General features: G+C 40.5%; 1 protein-coding gene across 9 annotated transcripts in view; it reads left to right on the top strand.

Moving 5' to 3' along the window:
* The window catches only part of smoc1 (SPARC related modular calcium binding 1), a 67,283-nt gene that overhangs the window by 37,791 nt on the left and 4,969 nt on the right, over window positions 1–24,523 (top strand). For 8 of the 9 annotated variants that reach the window (XM_042500328.1, XM_042500327.1, XM_042500324.1 and 5 more), the window contains 5 exons: window positions 7,751–7,943; window positions 10,453–10,535; window positions 15,213–15,318; window positions 16,382–16,626; window positions 17,555–17,588. In XM_042500328.1, the coding sequence (XP_042356262.1) occupies window positions 7,751–7,943; window positions 10,453–10,535; window positions 15,213–15,318; window positions 16,382–16,626; window positions 17,555–17,588 (661 nt within the window). Of the gene's footprint in view, window positions 1–7,750; window positions 7,944–10,452; window positions 10,536–15,212; window positions 15,319–16,381; window positions 16,627–17,554; window positions 17,609–24,523 lie in introns of all 9 variants that reach the window. The other variant, XM_042500320.1, reaches the window with a different exon arrangement.

Genomic DNA, 24,523 nt, shown 5'->3' with positions numbered 1-24,523 from the left:
GAAATGTGCATTTAATTTATTTTATTTGCACTTTGTCATTTATTCATGTCACTGTTCAGTTATGCTTTGCTTTAGTAATGTCTGCTGGCTCGCCTCTTAGCTGGTGCAGTGGAAACTTTTAATGTACCATAGTTAAAGATAATTAATTTAGATTTTACTGATGTTTACTGGAAATACACAGCTGTTACATTCATTTGAATTCATTTTCAAAGTTTGTGTCTCTGGATTCAAAACATTCTGATCAAATTAGAGAAAATACCATTGGTAATTAGTCTTTAAACACATAATGGCCAAACTTTTTATGTTTATGTTGATGTGCCTGAATATTTTGAAGAAACATGTGAATGTCTACCTCAAATGTGCGCATATTATATTAGGATGTGATAGCTTTCTACCACACAATAGAGCACACAAACAGTTGATTGTAATATGGGGTTTCGTAGTTTCTGATTGATGGCGATGTGGCGGGGGAAACTGTGGTTAGGGATTGTATTTTAGATGAGAGAGATTCACTGTGACAGCTCTTTGAAATGTCTTTGGAAAACACCAGCTTCCTGTTTTCAATTAGCGTCCGGTGTCCTCAAAGTATGAGCGACAAGGCCGACTGAGGGGGAGATGTCATCACGTTTGAGACGAGAGCGATGGATGTGTGCGTCTGTGATTGCATTCAGTGTGTGTGTTTGGAAATGGTTATAAAAAAGGGATTTAATGCCTGTGTCTGTGAATATGTGTGTGTGTTCAAGAGTGTGTTAGCTTAAATCCATAATCCTGTTTGTGATTCAGAGTCTGGAAATAACAAAGTACAACTCAAGAACTTCACCAAAGTGATGTTTTTGAACTTCAGCATTTTCAGCCTCGTGGACCTCTAAGTTTTCTCCACTACATGTCAGAAACAAGTGTTGATTGCTGAAGTTGCTACTGTAGTTACTTCAAAGATTCACATTTTACATCCAACATACTATGAACTCCACATATCACTGATTTTTTCTTTTTTTCTGTCCTTATTTATTTTCTTGCCATCCATGACTGAATTAGAAACATTTAAATCCTGAAAACTACCGTGTAACCCAACTTACAGCCAGAAGTTTGACCTTTAGTACTCGAGTACATTCAGTCAGAACTGAAACAATTATTGGGATTAATGAAGTTGGTCAGCAGATAATTAATTGGCAATGACTCTGATAATTGATTATGTTTTAAGCAAAAATACTTAGAAAACTCTACTTTCGCCGACCAACGACGTTACTACGCTCCACAAGGTCTCTCGGCAGGTTAAGTGTAATAAAAAAGCAAATACACAAAACACAAAATGTAAAAAGCGTACTTTGGGCCATCCCATTCTACACACTGTTTCCTTCAGTTTGGAATTTAGGGCCAATAGACCTTGTTTACATAAGTATAAAAAGTATATAATGATAGTAAAAGATTTCATTTGGGATCAGATTGACCCCAAGGAAAACACAAGGGTTAAAACAGAGCCTGCTCTCTGTCTTTCTGCTAAACAGCTCGCAAAGTAGAGAAGCTTTGGTGCAACAAATCCTCAATATTAAACTCTCTGTCTTTCTCTCCCTTCACGCTGGAAAAGCTGAGTGCTGAGAAAGTAGCCCTCCTGTGTGCACATAAAGTACGTTATTCATTTACAGGCTCTCTGTCTCTGGATACCCCATAATTAAGATTTAGAGCGATATGGAGATTGTGTTAGTGAAATGTGTTTGCTTAGGCAAAGCGATGCAAAGTCAATTTTTCAAAAGGATGCTTTATTGCCAGACTTTGACATGCTGTTGTTCCAATGTTGTAAGGAGGGGGAAGCGCCCTGTCTTGCAGCTCATTTATAAACGTGTGGAGAACCAGAAACTCACTAACCGCTAACTCCCCCTCTGCCACGGGGCAAACACAAGAAAAACAAAACTTTGAAGAGATGTAATGCGATCATGTCATCTAAGAGTACACGTTTTGTATACGAATCTGCAGTCTAAAAAAAGGGATATTGAATCTTTTAATCCTATCCGCACGAGAAATTTGAGGCAGCATGAACTTGTGTTTTATTTTTCCAGCACGAAAACTGACGACAGTAACGCGTTGGGACCAAACATGCAAAAGACGTATTTCACCAACATAAAGCGAGTCCTTCCATAAGAGTAGGCCGTCTATGTAGTAGGAAGATGAAAATACGTTTGTAATTGGTGCAACATGATAAGAAAAAAAAAAGAACAGAAATGCAGCGTTAGCTCTTGTTCAATAGGTAGAAAACCTACAAATACCAGAATGGATCGGACCAATAAACGCTCCTGTGACTTAATGCGACCTCGTCCGTTCGACACAATGGCAGCCAGCCAGATCTCATGTTACAGTTAAACATAAAACTAAAACATGTTTCTGAAAACATTTTAGGCAGAATTATACTATTATTTGTGCTAGTCCTTTCAGATTCTGCAGTTCAACAAAAGTATTTGATGATTTGGGTTTTCTTTTTTTTCCCTATGGGTTTTTTTTTTCCAGAATAAGGGCAAAAACTGGAGTATTTTATTCATGTTAACATACTCAAAAATGACAAAATATCCCAAATAATGATTCATTTCATGAGTGAACTCTCCATCATCTCTGGTTTTGTTTCACTCTCGGCCATAAACACACACACATGCACCTACATACCTATTCACAGAGTTCCCCTATTACTAACACTTCCGCTATTTTAACTGCAGAGAAGGCTCGCTAGAGACAATATTGCAGTGATTACCCCACAGCTGAAAGCCATTGGAGTGAAGCGAAGAGGAGAGAGTGCTCAGTGGGGTGGAAGGAGGACCAGAGCGGGAGGTATTAGGATAGAGAGAAGTAGAGAAAGAAAAGTGAAGTGAAGGAGAGAAAAAGCAGAGAGAGGAGGGAAGAATAGACTGAGAAGAGACGAAGATTTAAAAATAGTTTCAATTGGCTCTGAGTGTGGAGGACAAGGGCCAAAGTGAAAGGCATAAAATAGAGTAAGCCTGTTCTCATCAGAGGTGCTGCAGATGTTTGTCTTTTATCAGTTTGCCCTGAAGAAAAAAAATCACCACAACAACAAGCTAATTGATGCAACTGTTCTTAACGTCCACATGTGTGGTTTTCTCAGGACAATATTTGTTTTCTGCGGGTTTTTGTTTCTCATCATTCGTTTCCTGCCAAGGGAAGAGAAATAAAATTTAAAAAAGAAACAGAAATAAAAAACAAATAGAGCAGAAATGCGGATATCCAAGGCAGGCAGAGAAGTTGTAGATTGAGTTTCAGCACCACAGAAAACTGAGAGGATTACATTGCAAGAGTCCAGCCTTTTTCCATTTATATGTATAAAAACAATTTTCTTTTGGGAATCCTAGCGCCTGGCGCCAGCATAACCTCTGTATAATAAACAGTGCTAAATAATTTGGATGTGAAGGAACCTTGGCGAGGACCAGAGCCACGACGCAGCGTTAAGAACACTTGAGTGTGAGTCTTCGCAGGAGGAAAGCGTCTTTGGTTTAGGGACACGTTCAGTTCTCTGTTGGCAGCCATACTCAGGAAACATTAACACACCCTCACCCTCACACACGCACGCACACACACACATGCACACACACGCGCCTCAGGTCTGCTGCTGAACCTGCCACTGCTGTCATCTCCATCCTTAATAACACTACCATAGAAAATGACAAAGGACTAAGTTATACTCAATTTACGGCCTGCGGGTCAGATCTGGCCCCTGACAGGGTGCCGGGTGGCCGCCCCAACCATATTTTTAATTCACAATAAAAATAAAGTGCTTCACACTGGGAATTGTTTTTGTACTTTTAATATACATAAGGTGCCAGAGTGCATAAAACAGCATAAAAATAAAGCTTGTTTGCCAGTAGAGGATCTCCCCAAACCCTCCAACAGAGGTTCTCTCTTAGCCCTTTATGTCCTAAAATCCGAGAAACATCCTGAAATCCCAGAAATGTCCTACAATCCTAGCATGTCCCAATGACCTAGAAAAGTCCTAAAATCTGAAAAAAATCCTAAAATCCTTCAAACGTACTGAAATCCAATAACTGTCCTAAAATAAAATAAAAAAAATAATTAAATGTCCTTAAATCCTTCAAATGCGCTAAAATCCAAGAAATGTCCTAAACTCTAGAGACATGTATTCAGCTGCCAAACTGGCCCCTGGCCTCCGGTCATTTTGCAAAAGTGGCCCTTAAGCAAAGCAAGAGTATCCCTGGACTATTGTGTTGTATATAGAGAGATCATGCTTTGTGATATAAAAGACGTCATTCTCTTCACAGTTCTCAAAGAAACTATCAGTCTTTATCAATCATCAAGACACCCTGTAAGGACACAGGTCCTGTCATTAAGGGAAAGATGGATTTTTTAAAATTAAAAATCAAAAACGAAATAAATGAGCATCAAGTCTGTGTGTGCCACGGACTGAAGGGTGAGTATTACTCCATTTGGTCTGGCACGTATAATTTTTAGATTGCTGTGGTGGACTCTTGTCACACTCATGCAACTTGCTGTATTAGAGTGAAGGTGACATACAATATCAGGCTAGCCAGTATAAATATTGCATGGAAAAGTTTCAGACTCAGTGGGCAAAAACAGGGGAAAATGTGAAATGATCAGATGAATTGAATGCTTTATTGTTACACATAAAACTGCATTAATCTTGTAAAAAAAAATATAGTGTACTATTAAAGAGATATTACACTGCAAGAAAGATGGTCTTTTCATAAAATTAGGATGTCTATTCAGTGAAGGATGCAAATACTTTTGAAATCGGTGCTACATTATCAAAGAAAACAGAGAAAAAGGACTGGTACTTGCTTTGCTTTTGCTTACGAGGTAGAAAACTATTAAAACTACTACAAATACCAGAATGCACTGTGCTGCACACCCAAATAAAGTTCCTGCTGGTATGTGACACGATGCAAACTTGTCCTTTTGACACAATGGCGTTCGGCTGGTAACAAATGATCTTGTGTTACAGTTAAACGGTAAGCAAAAATACGTTCCCGAAAACATTGAAGGTGAGAAATTTAGAACTCAGAAACAGAATCTTGGTTTACTGTTTGATAGGAGTTTTTTCTGATTTTGAGAAAGAGAGAGAGGGGCGTGTCTGGATGCACTTCTGTACTCTTTGTGCTGCAGCGGCATGAGTGTTTTGTGTTCCCTCCGAGTAGCCAAAAAAGTCAACCTATGCAACCATAAGGGGATAGTTTGACAATTTTTTAACCAGCTTTATATCTTAACAATTGGGTAGCATGTGTAGATGAACTGTGGGAAACTAAACCAAAAGTTTAAAAACAACACTTTTTGTCCCCCAGTTTATCACAGGTTTAAGTTTAAGATCTAATGCCCAGGCCACACTGCTTGTGTGAACAGTGTCCTGGAGCAGTGCCGCAGCAAAGTCGCAGTTAGTGTGAACACCAAAAGTGTGCCAGACGCGGCAGTTGGGTGAGGTTGCTGCCACGTGCTACTCACGCATCTGTGTTAATGAGCACTTTTCCTTTCCAAGATAATCCCTCTACATGACAGGTGTGACATATCAAGACGCTGATAAATCAGCACGATTACTACACGTGTGCACTGGGATGGTCACAATAAAAGGCCACTGTAAAATGTGCAGTTATATCAATCAACACAGTGCCACAGATGTTACAAATTTTTAGGGAGCGTGCCATTATCAGGCCAACTGCAGGAATGTCCACCACAGCTCTTACCTGTGAACTGAATGTGCTCGATCAGACTGCACGTTTTAGAGTGGCCTTTAACTGTGACCATCCCAAGATACACCTGTGTAGTATTGATGCTGTTCATTCACTCTCCTTTCAGCTTTGTTTTGGCCTTCAATAACTCTCATGAACCATATCCAGCTTTTTAGTAGCGGCTAAATGTTCTACTTTCCAAACTTGCTTGTCACGCCTGAATACAATTTTGACTGGAGCAGTGAGACTGAAATGGCTTTAAAACCAAAACGAAAAAAAAAAAACTCTCCATAAAGCTGAAGCAAACTGCAAATTCAGGTGATAATTTTATGTGAGTTTGTCACTAAGAGATGCCCTTTTCACACACAATGTAGAAATATTTATAATAAAGTGAAGTGAAGGATGTAAATGATTCTTGCACCGCAGTCCCATGTCTAATTTCACAGACTCCTCTCCTGATGTAGTCTTAACTCGGGCAGCGTCTGAGCAGTATTGTCCTAATTATGCTTTGGTTACTGGAAATGTGTGAGTGAGACTACCGGCACCGCTGTGGCTCTAATCAGCTCCACAATGTGAAACTGCAACGTCACCGCCCTGAAGAAAAGTCTCCAAATGGTTAGCGTGACCGTCTTATTGTACCTCAATGCTTCACAGCGCACTTGAATGTAAAATGAAGAATGGATCGCGAGCGGTAAAAGCACACTTCATCACCATGGTAACAAGTTTAGCATGCAGCTCTGTTGTACTTGGCTTAAGAGTGAGCGATGGACTAAATGGATGTGAATGTAAATACAGTGTGGTGGGATAAGGTGTTGCAGGAGCATCTTTCAAGGGCTATGCAGCTGTTGTTGAACAGAAAGATATGATGAATTGCGGTGGGTAAAAATTCACTGATACAACCTGAGGAAGGACTAGTCAAGGTTTTATGGAAGCAGGGCTTCATGTCGACCAGTCAAACATGTTTCAGGTCCATGATACAGGCACTGAATAGCAGCATCTGTGAAATCGCCATATTTCTACAGAAACATTTTGAAGAGCATTTCTATCAGCAAAAACAAGAAAACTGAGATGATTCGGTCACAAGCAGATTTGACAAAGAGAAATCTTTGCCAAAAGTCTTCATTAACAGAATTTGGTGAGAGTGTAAAAGAGATTGCAATTAGCGAAGAGAGGAGCTTAATTAGCACTGAAGATATCATATGAATGTTAAGTTGAGTTTACACAGTTTGTGCGAGAATAAATGCTGCAGCTCCTAAAGAAAAAGCAGAAGTCTTCCCGTGTCCACCCATAGCACACGACCAGCTGCATATATCACTTTATTACTGAACTGTGCTAAAACCACAGATGACTGGATGGTCGACAACGGTGCACAGTCTCCACTGGTGATTTTGTTAGTCGTCTAGTAAACTATTTTGTGACACCCCTAATATAGTGCTGCTTTTATATAGCAGTTAATAAGCACCTTTCTGTTGTGCCTTTTTCCTGCCTGCCAAAGTGACGGTTGGCCTGACAATTTTACATGCCGCTGCCAAAAATGTACCCACATTTGGCCGGTGCTGATTTACCACCGTGTTTGTTTCTATTACAAACATCATGTTACTCACACATCTTATACTGTTTAACAATGTAGTGAATGAAGCATGATGATTTTTTGAGCAGCAGCTTCCTGCTGAATGCAAACCCCAGACAGAGAGCCCTAAATATGCAACAGTATATGAAATGACCCAAAGAATGATAAACGCTATAGAGAGCGCTTTTTACCAACCACTAGCTGGCCACCGACAAGAGAAATGAGCACTGACAGCCTATCACAGTGTTAGACAACTTCGAAATCTAAATAGTAATGTGCACCGAGTCCAACATAAGGAAGCATAGAACTAGTTGCTAGTTCCTTTTTTTAGCTTAGATATGATTATTCTGATCAGGTTTACGGATATCAATAACCAGGCAGTCTACAATCATCTTATCCGACACCACCCCTCATTAATATTTAGACAAATTACTTTTTTTGTGTGTTTCTGGTGCCTCTGTATTGAGTGTGTTTCTCATGGTTTTAGAGAAAGTTCCCTCTTGTGACCAGGAGCGACAGAGCGCGCTGGACGAGGCTCGGCAGAATCCTCGTGAGGCCATTTTCATCCCAGACTGTGGGCCCGGAGGCCTTTACAAACCGGTCCAGTGCCACCAGTCCACAGGCTACTGCTGGTGTGTTCTGGTGGACACGGGGCGGCCCATTCCTGGAACCTCCACAAGGTAAGATCATTTATCAGAAAAAGCACTTAAAAGCTTTTTCTTTTTTTGCCAAAGAGGGAATGGTTATCTGATTTCCTGTTAGCAGGACAGATGGAATGAGCAGACACATGATCTTTGTTTAGTTTTGTTGATAATACAGGACAAAACATTTGGCAGCACAAGCAGGACTTTTAATGTGAAGTGCTGTTACTAAACAGAGTAGCATCTTTGAAGGCGTCTCTGAAGTCTGTGAATTTGTTTCAAGGCTGTACTCAAGTCGATTCTCTGCGCTAAATGCTACCATCAGCGCGCTAACATTAGGGCTGTAACCAACAAATACCTATGTCAGTCGAATCAGATTTGGCTGTTCAGTAGGAATGTTTGATGGTTTTTTTTTTGGGGGGGGGGGGGGTCATATAGTTTTACAGCTTGAACGCGGGATGTTCAGTGTGACAGCAGCATGCATGTGATACAGTAAACAAACTGACACTTATATCACACAAAAGCAGAGACTGTGTTGTATTTAGTTGCTTTGAGCTGTGACGTCACCATTTCTAAGCAAAAGAGAAGATAATGTTTATCCATGACCCTCCCAGTGCAAACCCTCTCGGCCTCAGCACTCCTGCATAATGTCCACTGTAGCCTCTACTGCAGTGTAGCGTAAAATTAAAGAGCACTCACTCCATAGCAAAATCTGGGGCCCAGAATGCTGACAAAGTACAATGCACAGAACACTGGGAAAAAAAAGGACCGCCAAAATTATAAACAGTTCATTGTTGACTCCAAATGGAGTCAACAATGAAGATAGTCCTGTGAGGTGTTCTTAAGATAACACTTTACCAAGAATGAGATGGATGCAAGGTCACAACGACACTGACCTTTGACCATCAAAATTTAATTAGTACATCATTGAGTCAAAGTGAACATTTCTGACAAATTTTAAGAGATTCCCTCAAGGTGTTCTTGAGAAATTTATTCACCGGAAAAGGACGGATAAAAAGCCAGGGAACAATTAAAGGCTCTATTTTATGGCAATCCATCACAAAGTTGTTGACATATTTCAGTTTGCACAAAAAGGGCCAACTGACCTACAGACCATCACTTCTGGAGCAAAGGGCTAAATACTACTTTCACTCTTACAACCTTAAATTTCTTGAGGAATTCTGGATCCAAGCTGCTGCTGCTAGCTTCACTTGGCAAAACAATTAGATTTAAGCCCTGACGGGAAAATCATTTATCTGACCATAAACACTCAGCATTTAGGATGACATTTGTTTTAGTGCTGTTGCTGCTGTTTATAATTCTTCCAGAGAAATAGCGGAGGCACAATGGGTTTTTGCCTTTGGTGAATGTCAAACGGATGGAGACAAAACATGCTAAATAAATGATGCGCATTGCTCATGTTTTGGTTGTTTAAAAACATGATTTACATCTAGAATGTGAATATTAAAACCTAAAACACAGCGATAGATAAAGAAAAATTGATTGGATGTTTGAGAAACTGTCAGCATGCAGCAGTAAATAGATGAGTTGTTTTTGTTCCTGAATGGGATCATCATTCTCTCTCCACAAGACGGTTCTTGTTTTACAAGATGAGGTACAGACTATCAGAAAGAGTTAGTCAGTGGCCTTATTACTGTTTAAATACAGGATAACACAGGTTTAGTTTTAAATAAATGAGATACTAGCGTATTTAAAACTGACAGCTCCTAAAAACCTTAAATAAATCACTCAGACAGACCAAATTCTCATCTGCATTTCAAAGATATTGAATGTCCCCCTTGAGGCGATTATTTCTTCACATAAGAATTTATTGTATTTTGGACTAGCCCTCATGTCACTCATCCCAATTTCTCTCCTCTGGACAGCAATGTGCAGAGTCATTCATCAGACATCCCTTCTTGGATCAGTGGCCTCGCAGACTGTAAAAAAAGAAATGACAACTTGCTTTTACTTTGAAAAAAAAAAAGGAAAATGAGACACACATGCTCAATTTTCCATCCTATTCGAGAACCACTGATACAATAGCCAGGAGAAAACGAGTCATGCCACGCATAATGCCGAACAGTTTGTTATGGCTCCGAAACAAAGCTGTGTGCATGTCAAATCAAATTTATTTATTAAGTTCTTCTAAAAAAAAGAGAGGGTAATCATCGCCAATAATTCTTTACAGATCAACAGTGAATACACAGAATGAAGCCAAAATGCAGTAGGTTGTAGTTTTAAGATGCCAGAACAGCATGAATGTGTACGCATGCATACAGTTAAGAGACTGGGGAGAATTTTCATAACGAAGATAGACAAAGAAATTTCCTCTCCTGATTTTTCAGCTCCACATTTGATTGTTCTGATGACTGGAAGGAAAATCTTTAATGGTGTTTTTGTCTTCAGATAAAGGGTTTTTTTTCACATCAGATCTGTTGTTTCTCCTTTGAGGACTCAGCTTTTTCACACATTACTTCCTTACATTCTTTCCTCCTTCTGTCTCATGCAGTCATGTTCCCACTGTCATCTCCTCTCTGTGAAACAGGTACCAGACGCCGGAGTGTGACGCCGCTGCTCGATCTCGCATATCAGACACTGAAGATCCCTTCCAAGGCAGAGACCTGACAGGTTTTATTCACTTCTTACTGTAGTTGAAATGATTTTTGGGGCTTTGTGGATTGCTGAAATATTCTGAATCATTGGCATGGTATATTCATCTGCACCGTTTATTCACTACGAAGTGTTTGGCAAACATAACGCTATCTCAAATACTTAGCTGGCTGGAGACACTGGAGTATAAACATCCCCAAATCCAATGAAGAGTGGGACAGAGCCAGAAATGTCATGATAAAAACTGATAACATCCAAGTTGAGTTTCCACACAATAGTGAAATACTACATAGCAGATGTGCTATTTGTGAAAGGGGCTTAAAAAACAATACAAAACAAAAATAATCTGAAACTTCAACCACACAAACCGAGTACTAGTTGCGGTTGGTCAATATTGTAGGTATTAAGCTTGTTATCTTGAGTACTTGTACATTCAGGGGGATCTTCTGGGGCGACCAAGGGTACATGAAAGTATTGTGGTGTGGCTCAACTAAATTCAAAACATCTAAATTACAATTTAATCACAAAAAAACCCAAAACACAACTCAATGTATTTCAATTAAGTGTGTCATAAGTTGTTAGCAAGCGAGTAGAGACGTTTAAACAGTTGGCTACACAATAATGCGTAAACGATTAAAGAGCTGTTAAAAGTAAAGGCTATATGGTTCAAATGGTTAGCTAACTAAAAGAGACGGATAAATGACTGAAGGTTAACTGAAGACAATGAATATGCCTTTGAAATATCTAAAAATAATGGCTAAAGCTTCTGCCGCGAGTAATACAAAGGCAAACTTGATCGAATTAATCGAAAAATTAATAGTTGAATTGTATTACTGTAACAATCGAGAAAATCAGTTCAATATTATCCAGTTTATAATAAATTCACATTAAGAAATTTGGCATCTGATGGGTGGTGTTGACGAAGATGGCACTCCATTAAAGGGATCAGTTGGGCGCTGTCGCTCCAGGACTTAGACATAATGTCTGTTTTCATTTGTTACAGTCGTCCTTACACTAACTGACCAGGTGGAGAGTTTTGATTGAGAACTGACCAAAGCACATGTTTTGGTTTTGGATTTCCCCGCAGCAAAGATCAGAGAGTCTCCTCTAAAGCAGAGGCCGTAACCTCGGCTCATTCTCCTCTGCCCTTGTTACTGCTCACTTACTTTTGTTGCCCCTCTGTTTCCCCATCATTTAAGGTTGCATTGTAACTCTTATTTAATTCCCCATCTGGTGAGTTTACAGAGTCAAGCATGACTCCTGACTGCGCAGCAGATGTGTGGCATGTTTTATGGAAGGTGTGAGTGTTGGTGTGGTGGGGAGGCCGTGGGGGGCTGCTGGGGCTGTTTGAGACCACAGGGTGCTGAGTGGAGATATTTTTACGTACTGTAGAGAGATATTCTGAACCGCCACAACAAAGAACAATATGTCATGGTCATCACATCAAAGCCAGAAGAGAGAAGACTGCCTGAGAGGACAGTCTGTTAGCAGCACGCAGCTACAGGTTCAATCTCACTGTACACAACAATACCACCTCTGTCAGGAGCAGCACACAGGAGCTCTTCCCCCTGAGACCGGAGGCCGGTATCTGTTAACTTCCCGTTCAGTCAGTTTGGGAACTGGATTTTGATCATCCTTGATAATAAGAAAACTTTTTTGAGAATATTCTGATCTTATAACGTTAATCAACAAATAATTTAACAGTATGGTTCTGTTTGGTGGAAAATTTTTAATCTGTTTCCATTCATGTCCTTCATGCCTATGAAGACCAGATCTGAGATATCCTCTACCATTTACTCACACTACACTCTGCACAAAGGTGGCAGGGCAGTAATGTGGTTACAGTAAACTGCATCACACACTAAAACCCAAATTACACTTTCTGCTGAAACAGGTTAACGTTCAATTGACGTACCTTTTGTTACTTTCAGTGGACTGTATATGTTTGCAAACTCCGCAAATGCACAGGTGTGATACACGTCGATACCTGCAGACACCCAATGTAGTATAAACAAACAGCGTGTATGTCTGCTGTCCGCCCGCCCCCTGTGGTCATAACAGTTTTAGAACATATCAGAGATTTATTGTTGACTAAATCAGCTGCTTTGAGATAAGTTTAAGAGAGAAAAAGAAGTTTATAACTATTAAAGTGCACTTAGAGTGCAGATATCTGACAGGTCGTATCATTTCAGTCTGAGCTGATTGCAGCCAGTCAGGATAATTCTTGTAATTACAGCAAACGCACCAGCAGTGTGATTCAGAAAATATGAGCATTCATGTATTCTTAAAAAGTAAATAGCCACAAATCTTTGATCCATAACTCCATTACTGGACTTCCAACTACATTAACTTTGTCTGTAGGCTCCAGCACAACAAAGTAGGAAATAACAACAAACACAATGAAAATGGACAAAAAATTAACAATTTAACGAAGTAGCCTTATAACTTATTGTTGTAAAAGCACAAATATCAAGAAAAATCAAACTCTCAACTTCTGACCAGTGATTTCTACGGGGTCAGAATTTGAGCTGCAACGACGGCCAAAATCAGGCGAAAGGTTTGTATTAGCTGAGACAATTTCTGGAAAACTTTCAACCCGTGCTAGCTGAAGAAGAGTGAAGAGTCAGCAAACAGTGACAGTGATATGAAAGAATCACTAAAACTGTTTTTTCTACAGTTGTGAATCGCTGCAACTAAAAGCTGCCCTTGAGCATACAGTCTCAGGCCACGTTTATACGGAAACGATTTAAGGAGAAAACAGCAACCTTTAGTTACGTTTTGGCTGCTCATTTACACGACAACGCCATGTTGTGTGCCTGAAAACAGAAAGATTTGAAAACGGGTTCCAGAGTGAGAACGCCACTGTTTTCGTTGTCATGTAAACTGGCAATACAGAGTTTCCTCTAATAACGAGGACTTTTTGCACATGCGCTTTACGGTCTGCGCGAGTAGGTGGACAACAACAACAATGTTGGACTCTCGGGTGCTGTTTGTGCGTCTCACCCTTCTTAATTTAACAGCGCTACTCCAGCAAAGAGTAGATTTAATACACCATCACTCTGATCAGCGGAGACTCGTTACGTACATGCGCCAACTACTAAATCCACCTTTGCACTGACGAAGGTACAAATATATACACATACAAATGTGCATGCATTAGCCATCTTTGTGTGTTTGCATCTCGCAGCTCTGTAGAAGGAAGTTTATGTGCACATGCATGTTTTGTTTCATCACAAAAACACACGCCAACTACTGGCCTGGCATGTATACTACAGCGTTTTTAGTCATTTTTGCGGATCCATGTGCACAGTGTTTGTTTTCAAAACGTTCTAAACGGCTCGTTTTAAACGCAGAACTCTTTTTTTAAAAACGATCCACTGAAAACAATACTTTGTAAACGTGGCCAAACGCATGATCCGAAAAGGACATAATACATTTTGCTGTAAGTGAAAAAAGTCTAAACTCATCTCCACAATTTAGTCTGAGCCTATAAGCAAATCTAAAGACTCTTAATCTAACAAATGCTCAGTGTTACAAAATGATTAATGTGTTAAAATAAAAATACTTATCATTTTTTAAATTTCTCTATGTTTGCTTTTTTTCCTCTTCAAAGTAAAAGTTGTAAGGCTCTAACTCAAATGGGAGAAACTGAGAAAAACAATCTTAGTACTTAAACCACTCACAGGTTATAAACGAATGCAACCTGCGAAGATGCAATACAGTGAAAAGTGTAAGTTTTAATAGTTAAAAAGCCAAAAGAGGCTGGAAACCTTGTTTGGTGTAGCTTTAAAGTGTTGTAAGATTAAATCCAAGTGGCCCAGAGCTTTTTCGACGCTGCCAGAGGTTCTGCACCACACTGCGCCCTTGACACCTTGCCACATAGGCAGCATACAACATAACGGCTCTCGCTTCATAACACCCCAATTTAACACTTGGATTAAGGCGCAGCAAGGCGGTGCTTCTCCGAGCTTGTCACGTCGTAGGAAATACTAATTGGATTCACCTGGCCGGGGCAGCGGACCACCTCCCACAGAACCCCCCCGAGCCAGCACAAAAGGACTGAAAAGACATGAACGGAGCAGAACACAAGGAGGCCACAAACGCTCAGAGGAAGGGGAGGAAGGGAATGACGAAGTAAACTCAAGTCAAAAAGGCTGAGAAAAAAAAGAATGAGAAGATTAGTTTACTATGCAGCTGTGTTTGAAGTTTCCCTTTAAGAGACACAATTAGGAGGGAAAAATTTGCACTGGTTTAGCGTGCTATTAAAGCCATACATCTGGGCAATTAAAAAGAGCTACCCAAGGTGTTCAGAATTGTGTCATAAAAGTTAACAGGTCTGCACCGCTCAACAAAAGTCTCTCATCACCGCACACTTCTGTTCCACCTCTCGACATGTGCCTCAGCTCTGCTTTTCTCTGCTCTTACAAAACAGCCAAACTATGAATTTCACCTCATTTAAAAAATATGCTCATAGTGATTCAGCAGTAATTGTAAATGTAAGTCCGTTAATAGAAACATCTGGTCTGCCATTAAGCTGTGGACAATGTTTGCATGCTTTCTTCAGTCTTCAGTCTACCAGCCGCTTTCTGTTGGTGGTTCGGTGGTGTCGAAGCACTTCAGCTTCACTGCACCGTAATGACTCAAATTATGTGTGGAAGGTAATTTCGTTGTATTTTTGTCTTTGATTTGTGCCAGGCTGCCCAGAAGGGAAGAAAGTGGAATTCATTACAAGCTTGTTAGATGCCCTCACCACAGACATGGTGCAAGCCATAAACTCACCAGCCCCCTCTGGTGGTGGGAGGTAAGTACAGTCATGTCCCACTGAGGACTCATTGTACCTGAGCAGGAGACGCAACAACTCATCCTTCATGGAAACCTTCCACTGCTTCTGGTTTTTCTCAAACGAGCCTTCCCTCTGGTTTTCCGAATTGAACGCTAATATTTCATCTCTGACACGCACAGACCTTGGCACAGACACTAACACGGTCTATATTCACTTTTCATCAATGCCAGGACTTTTTACACTGATGGGACTAGAAGGTATTTGGGATTAAACCTGTCCATAATATGGAATATTTCAATGAACGCTGAACCTGCCTGAGCAGAAAACTGACTGAAAATGATTTTGTTGCAAGCTAAGCTGAAATAAATACTTTCTCAGCTTCTAACTTAAATCAAAACTGTCTGAAAAAGCTATATAAATATTTTTAATTTCAATTTCACTTAGAAATTGTGAACTGTGAAGAGATGTGACTACATGTCAGACGGCAGCACCTGTTAATCAGTCTGTCTTTGACGTACATTCATCCAGTCTCTGTACTGTATTTATGTGACCTTCCTCCAGTGTTGTCCAGTTTATTCTTGTGTGTATTGTTTTACTGGTGTATTATAGCTGTGACTAAGGGTAACAAGGTATCTACTTTGTGAGCAGAGCATAAGATTTATTTTGCCACTTTTCTGACTTTCTCATAAGGTTAAGTGAATTTTCACTCCATCTTGGTGACTTTATCAAAAAAAAAAGCCACCAGTGCCAAAAGGAAATGTCTTATTCAGACCATCCAAAAAAAAGGGAAATATGTTTAGTAGTTAATGTAGTTAACCTAGTACTTGCAGTCCACTACTCTATCTTATATTTAAAGATTATTTATTACATCTATTTTTATTGGTCGTTCATTTGAATTACATTATAAGTTATTAAAAAGCGACTGTTAAAAAACACATTTCTTTTTAAAAGTTTAATACATGCATAATGTTCCTAAAGTCGATGAGTAAATAAGTGCAATCTCAAATTTATCCAAATAATCATGCTGAAATTGAGCCTGTCCGTGTTTTCACTCTCCATCTGCTCCTCTAACACTAACCAGGTTTGTGGAGCCTGATCCCAGTCACACTTTAGAGGAGAGGGTGGTGCACTGGTATTTCGCCCAGCTGGATAACAATGGCAGCCACGACATCAACAAGAAGGAGCTCAAGCCGTTTAAGAGGTACCTGAAGAAGAAAGCCAAACCCAAGAAATGTGCCCGCAAGTTCACCGACTACTGTGACCTGAATAAGGACAGGGCCATCTCCCTGCAGGAGCTGAAAGGCTGCCTGGGAGTCAGCAAGGAGGGTAAGAGAACCCAATGGCTAAGAGTGTGTTGGCAGGGTCACAGAAGAGGGTCACGACCCAGGTGTGAACCTCAGACCAGCTGGGAAAATCTACATATACAGTCTTGTCTCCTTCAACATCAAGTTAGAGATGCTCTTTGGCACGCAGAACTTATTTTCTCCAGTTTTAGCAGCTACTTTATGGATCTATATAATGACGATAAACTAAATTAAATAGTTTATGGAAATGTCAAGAGGCACTTGGTTATGTTAAGATGATCATTTCCTGTGTTTTTAAAACTGTGAAGTGCACAAGTTTGACCTGCAATGCACAGAACCATTTCCATTAACTAGCACATTACATTTTTAATAACAAATTCATCACGTCATAGTTTCAAAAAGTCAAGTCAGTTAGTCATTTAGAGGAAGGGATGAAGTAACTGTGGTGCATGTGACAAACAGATGTGCTGGCAGCCTGAATAAGGTGCACTGCTCCACTTAGCACTCACTGATGAATATTTAGACTAGCCTAATGTATTAGTGGATCGTAGGCACTGTGCGCGCCGGAAAACTGAAACTACTCATCATGAGTTTATAGACTGGTTCTAATAGAGACCATTAACAACCGTCAAAACAGCTCACAATGAGGGCCGCTCCCAGCTATAATCCAAATGTCACACAGCCGACTGAAAAACTTATGAAATACATGTTTAAGTAGTTAGGAGATGCTCAGAGGACATAAAACACTAATAACACACAAATGACAGTGTAAGCTTTAAAATCAACAAAGAAAAATGAGTTCCAGCGACAAAAAGGTAACTGTACTGATACGTGATGACGCTATATTTAAACTGTACTATAATTATTTTCTTTCATGGCATATTTGAAGTTTCAGTGACTTAAAAACAAGACATTCACCCCTTTAAAGTTTAATCTTTTGTTTTTTGCAGGTAGCTCAACGACAAGTGGCAGCCAAGGGACAAGGCAAGGGACAAAATTGTTCAGTAAGGCCAACTAATGCGCTTTCACTAACTGGCTGCCTCTGGCTCTGTGTGCTGTACGTGGCTCGTTGTGTAACCCATTAACATGCATACTGGTGAAATGCATGCAGCTCGTTGATACAGCAGCACATGATTTACATGCAAAGCTTCAATGTGATTTGCACCAAACATTTCAGTTTGAGGTGTATGTCCTAGTGTATCTATATGGGTGTGCAGTAATGTGTGTCCGTGTGTGTGTGTGCGTGTGTTTCCATGGGCAAAGATGGTGTCATCTGCTCTGCTGGTATTTCAGAGAGTGGTTCAATAAGGGTCAGACTTTGTCTGCAGTGAGGGGCATCTCGTTATGACCATGAGGTGGAAATAACATTTATGGGGGTTTTCAGGGGGTTTAACAGGTCTGAAAAACATGAAGCCAGCTATTAAGATAACTTTTATAGGGTTGCAACTCGCAATTACCTGATTTTAATGATAAAGCTGCTGATCATGTTCTCCATTAAACAGTCTTTTTGTTTATAGAATGTAAGAAAATACAGAAAAAGGCAGTGACGTGGAATAATCTACTATAGCAAACATGTCACCTGTTAATGTCTTGATTTATCGGCGCATTCATCAAAAAGTTATTTAATCAAAGAAAAGCAGCAAATCTTCACACTTAACCGTCTGAAATTGTAGGCACTTTTTGCATAAAAAATTCTTGAAATGCGTAATTGACTGTTAAAAGTTGTTAATTTTTCGTCAGGCAACTATTTTGGGACCCCCTTGAAAACGAGGTGATACACCACAAGTGGTTTATCCTGGTACAATAAACTTCTTTACTATTCAGTTAAGTGTTTTAGCTCTAAATTTTGTGACATCATTGTTTTGTTCTGACTTTGACTTGGATGAAAAGGTGTGAATTTACAGAAACAGCAAAAAAAAAAAAAGGGAATTAGCAAACTTTTGCTGATAGTCTATTGTTTAGTCTGTCTCCGAGTCGTCTTAATCTCTTTTTCGATCTGTCAGATCCCCCCCATTGAGCGATTATTGGTCCCATCGGTGCTGTTGACTCTGGCCACTGGGCCGGTTCAGCGCAACATAGCACTGAGGTCATGTGTTTACCCTGGCGCCGGCCCACCACGCCTGGAGAACAGTGGCTCTTAGCGGGCATAACGTCAGGTCCCTATGACCCTGGGCACAGCTGCCAGGATAAACAGCCTCAGTTTTGGACGAGCGGAGAAGGAGGCTCGGCCGGTTGTTTTCCCTGTGGTCACCGAATCTCTCACCTCCGTACTTAAGAGCTGGAGGTAAACGGCCTGACAGCTTTATACGGCTCCTCATGCTGCCACTCAGGCGCTGTGAGCGAGTGATGATTGTGGAGAGAGTGAGGTATGTAAAGAGAGACGGAGGAAGCCTGTTTGAAAGAGTCTGTGGGAACATATGGCAGCATTCTGCTTTGACTTAGATAGACAGCCACTGTGTTCAGGTATGCCTAGCTGATCCTCAATGGCCTGGATCCCTTTAACTCAAGCTGCCTTTGCCAGACATTAAATCTTATCATGCTCTGTCGCAGCTTTGGATCGTCACAGGAGTGTTGTTGGACACATTTACAATTTACAGTACGTGCTTTTCGGTGAAGGTTTGTGAGCATGTGGGGCAAAGTGGAGCACATCTGCGTGAGGCTCCTCACTCTCGACACGTTGGCAGAGGCAAAGGAAAACATCTGAATACCTTGTGTGAGTTCTGAAGTGCTGCAGAGGGTGGCATCCATCCTCCAAGGAGACTGGAATCCTCATTATAGATGAGATATGTAACCGAAGCCCAGGGCAGTGAATTTCTCCTCTCACAGTCAGGCCATCGGTGAGCAGCAGGTCTGGTGGTTCAGCATTGTGTCTCCTTCACTGTACTGAATAAAACACAAAAAGGTTTCTGTTAAATTTGTTGCAATGGGTTATGACAGCGCAGTTCATGATGTTCTTTTCAGAAGTCTTAATCCCATTTAGAAAGACGTAAACATATTTTTGAATAAGTACAAACACATGCGGGTGTGCTTGTATGAATGCTTGCTCACACAAAAACACACCAAATATGGGCAAAAGCAATTATAAGATATTAGAGGATCTGTTGTGAGAGCTTACAGAGGTTTCGGTTTGCAGGATGCGTCAGCTGTTGTTGAGAATGAGTAGTTGAATATTTTTCTGTAACAAACAGTGCGCCATATGCACAACTTCACACATCATCATACTAAAAGTCATGAGTTTACCAAGGGGTTGAATAACAAACAGTATTGGACTGGCGTCCTTGTAGCCACTGGATCTCATTATCACTATTTTTCTTTTTTTAAAGCCTTGGAAAACACATGCAGGGAGAACCCTCGTTTTCAATAGTTTAGAGGCACATATGATGAAGGCATGACTTTTGCAATGTAAAACCAAATAAACAAACAAAACTAAAAACGAATGCCGATTAAATTTTGAAATTCTCCCAGCAGTATAAATAAAGTCAACTTAAAGTTCAACTGAAGCTTATTACAAGTATGTGGGGCAAAGTAAGACAAGGCTGATCTTCTATAGCTATGTTTGAAATTTTGGTCTGTTTGATCTGTTCGCTGGTGGAAAATAGAAACGTTGTCTATCCCGTAGCTCTGTCTCAAAAATGGGCCATCACAAAGTTTGTTAAGAATGATTTGTTGAGGAAGTCTCACAGAGATCATGATCTCTTTTACAAGAACCTTGAGAACAATTTACATACTACAAACCACATCACAATCATCACAATCATCACACACACGTAGTAAAGTGCATAGTACAGAAAACCAGGGACTGGGTGTACTAAAAAAATACTTTAGTCAAAAAGTGACAAAGCAGTGTTGTGAGTTAGCTATTAGGCTAATAACTTAGTTATTAGCCTAATAACTTACTGTAATAACTTACAGACACACTACATGCAATAGTCCACCTTCCACCTTCTCTCTGTCACTTTCTCTTTCTCAAACACACATATAAACACACCTTGGACAACACTGCTCATCTCTGTCCTCAATCCGTGTCTTGTGCTCTCATTGGCTTTAGCTTGCCAACAGATCCTGATATTTAGCATGTTGGATATCTGGGGAGCATCTGTGATGCATTGGTGAGCCTCTCTGTTTGCGTCTGTGAACAGCTCACACACAGCACTCAAGTACCGATTTGCGAGCCCCAAGCCAACGCTGATTTGCCTTTGCCTTTGTCAGGAAGCTCCAAAAACTGTCGTTGATGGAAAAATCAGGGCTACAGTCTTCTACTGTGAACTAGGTATTAGATCGCAAGGACTCACAGGCGTCTTTAGTCATGAATTGGATGGGACTGTGCTAAATGGTGTCCAGTGGTTTGCGGGTGGCGACGGCAGCATGACCATACAGGATATCGACATGATCCAGTGCAGATTATACAGTGGATTGTAAAATCCACAGACAAAAAGGTTTCGGTGGTAAAGGAGTAAAGATTTCTACTTTACTCATATAGAAAGGAATTTTAAAGCATACTATTTTCACACTAGAAAATATTTATGCTGATTCTGAGTATTAAATTGAAGTTTATGGTCATATTAATATAAGTTTGATGTCATTAAGTACAGATAACTAAGATAACTACAGTTGACAAAAACAGTCAGATGTGTCCTGTCTGTTTTCTGTCAAACTCCTCTCTTCCTTTCTCGTCTCCTTCCCTGCTCTCTTCCTCTCCTGTTTGTCCTGGCTGTGTCCGTCATTAGGCAGGAATGAAAGGAGGGCATTATGAGGCAGGCCTGGCACCGAGGCTGCAGGACCATTAGAGAGCCCAGAGCCCCGTCCTCTCAAAGCCAACAGCAATTACTCCACACCACTTGTGTTTTAATTACTGTGACATCAGCTCGACACACTGTGCTGTGTTAAAGGTAACAGCGGTCAACAGAGACGACTGTGACAGTTCGATAAGCATTGCTTTGCTCACTGTCACTACATGTTACTCTGGTGGTGAGTTTGAGACAAAATCCTTGTTTCATGGACTGACGGTTAACTCAGCCCGGTGTATGTGTCTCCTTAGCCGAGCCCTTTTCCCCTGGTTGCTACCATGTGCAGGTATACCATGATTCCCAGCTCTAGAGCCAAGTGCCTTTATTGGCTGGTCCCAGGTGAGGTAAGGCGATTCACCGCGAGACGGGATCTGCTTTCAGCTCTTTATCACAAGTGGGGCCAAGGTGTCCAGGGAGAGGCCAGGCAGCTTTGTGTTGTTAATGGCACAGACAGTGTCCTCAGTGACTGCGAGCGGAGGAGAGAGAGGACCATTCGCTGCTCTGGAGCCTGGTAATTGCAAAGTCGATTCATCAGCGCTACTGTGGCTCACAACAGGGACATTTATCTGAGCTAAAGAGAGGAACAGCATGACTTCACTGGAGAGAGGTATCAGGAAATATTGTGGTGCTGCATAGTTTAACAGGTAGAACATGCCACTGATGCTGCCAAGGTAAAGACTTCATGACACTGAGTGTTCAAAAACACTACAGTGCTTGTTATTGAGTTGCACCTTCTGGCTTGAACGTTACTTAAAAATCCATTAACACCAGAGAGGCCAAACTTCAGTCAAATAACAGCTGGTATGAATCTCAGAGCTAAAATATTTTAACATTCAAATATCTCTCTATGACTTCTTTATATGTTGTATTGACCTAAATTAATGTTGCCAGACCCGAGGATGCAGTGCTGGCTGGTCAGTCCTATCAAAAGACATGGTCTTAGCCAAGCAAAATACATACAAGGCTGCTGGCAAGATTAATGTGGAATTAATACTAAAATTTCTGTTTGTACATAAGAAACGTCCAGGATTTCCACCTATCTTTACAAATGAATTTTTAAACTTTACCAAAAATCTTTTCATGATAATTTACCTAATTTCCATGGCTTTAAGTAGTGTAAAATGGGTAGGCCGATATTGCGATACAGCTATAAAATATTTAACACACCCTTCCCAGGCATTTGCGGATAAGCAAACTGCTCATGCTGGCCAAATTTACCCGGAAACACTTTGTTGCTCATTAAATATTCCTGCCATCAAACAGCTGCTTATGCTAACAGACCAGACTGGCACATACTGTCAGTTCACAAACCACTTTATGGACATACATCATCGAAGATCCAATACATACAGTATGTGCCAGTGCAATCTGACTTGTGTTTGGATTAAAATTTTCGACAAATTTGTGGGGATTTACTCATGTTAAACATGTTTTATAGACATGTCAAATAATTGTTTTGCGACTTTGCCTGAAGCTGTAAGTGGTCTGATCACCGTCAGGTCCCATTATGAGGCTGACCCCGTCATAGTGGCTAAATGACCCAACACAGTGGCCAAATATGGCTTATCCCATTATCTATATGTGTGTAACAATAGCCAAAGCAAAACATATTCAAAACTTTTTCTAAACTATTTTATTACTTCCAAACCATTTGTACCTGGAAAACAGTTTTCTCTAATATCCTTTTCCAGGAAAATTATGACTGCGGGAACCGAAAAAGTCAAAATCAAACTCTGAATTTAGATATACGGAACACATGCATGCTTCAAGAGCTTTCCTTTAGCACTCACCAGTTACATTTTCTACATTTACTTGAACTGTTTCTTAAAATACTCATGTTCTGTAAGACAACAGATTTCATTCATTAAAGGCATACTTTACAGGAATTGTCTGTTACTGTTTATAAATAGTATCGCAGGTGAAAGTCAAAGCAAACCCTTGAGTCACTCTGAATTTGGAATGAGATTTGAAACAGAATTTTTCAGCCCAAGTGGATGTTTGTGCCAAATTTGAAGAAATTCTGTCCAAGTGTTTTTGAGACGTTGTGTTCATGAGAATGATAATGAGATAGAGGAAAGGCCACAGTGACCAAAATCTGATCAGCTTATTGTTGAATCCAAGTGGACGTTTGTGCTAAATTTGAAGAATTTCCCTCAGAGACTTTGTGAGATATCACATTCACAGGAATGAGATGGATGTGGTCACAGGGACCTTGAAATTTGACCTATGACCACCAAAATCTTATCAGTTCATTGTTCAGTGTTGTGTAGTGTTTGTGTTAAATTTGAAGAAATTCCCTTAAGGCGTTGTTGAGATATTGTGTTCACAAGAATAGGATGGAGGTACAGACTTACAAATGGACAACCTTAAAACATAATAATAAAAACGTCAACAGTAGTAACCTGGATCCAACTAGTCATGGTGGAGTAGCTGCCCATAACATTTTATTTCACACATAAAGAATAGGTGAAAGCACTCACTACAGGACCCACTCATGTGGAAGGTAATCTGTGATTTATGGGGCGCTGGAGGGTTTGTGATGCTTTAAAGTTTAAGAATTCTTGAGTGTGAAGCAAATGCATCGCCTGAGACTACAGGAGCTGAAATCAGCTGGACTAGCATTTCATGGTTAGCATAACCAGCGCTGACAGAGAGTGCACCTGCACATCCCCTCCCCCTCTGGCTGCTCACACACACTCACACACACAATCTCATGTTCGCAAGTATAATGTCTAGACAAGAACATACACACATACACATACTTGCAAACACAACTTTATGCACACACACAACATACAGATATAATCAAAGACTTGTTCACACAAACAGAACGTGATCTATATGCACAAACACACAACTATAAACGAGCACATGCAAAGATACGGACTCAGACACACGCATTCACACGCAGCTGGAGCTCTCACAGCACTCAGGAGCACCTCTCCTCCCCTCTGACAGCCATCTGTAAGCAATCTAAGCTCTTTACCCATCTCCTTTCCTCCAGGCCTCCTCTTCCTCCTCCCCCCAAACCCACTCATCTGATTGATGAGTGAGCAGTCCATCTCTTTTGCACCACATTGACTGTCCCTTGCAGTTTTATGAATGCAACACAGCTACAGAGACCGTTGAGTT

Source organism: Plectropomus leopardus, chromosome 14 (genome assembly GCF_008729295.1).
Source record: "Plectropomus leopardus isolate mb chromosome 14, YSFRI_Pleo_2.0, whole genome shotgun sequence".
Lineage (NCBI taxonomy): Eukaryota > Metazoa > Chordata > Actinopteri > Perciformes > Serranidae > Plectropomus > Plectropomus leopardus.
This window is presented reverse-complemented; position numbering and strand designations above follow the sequence as displayed.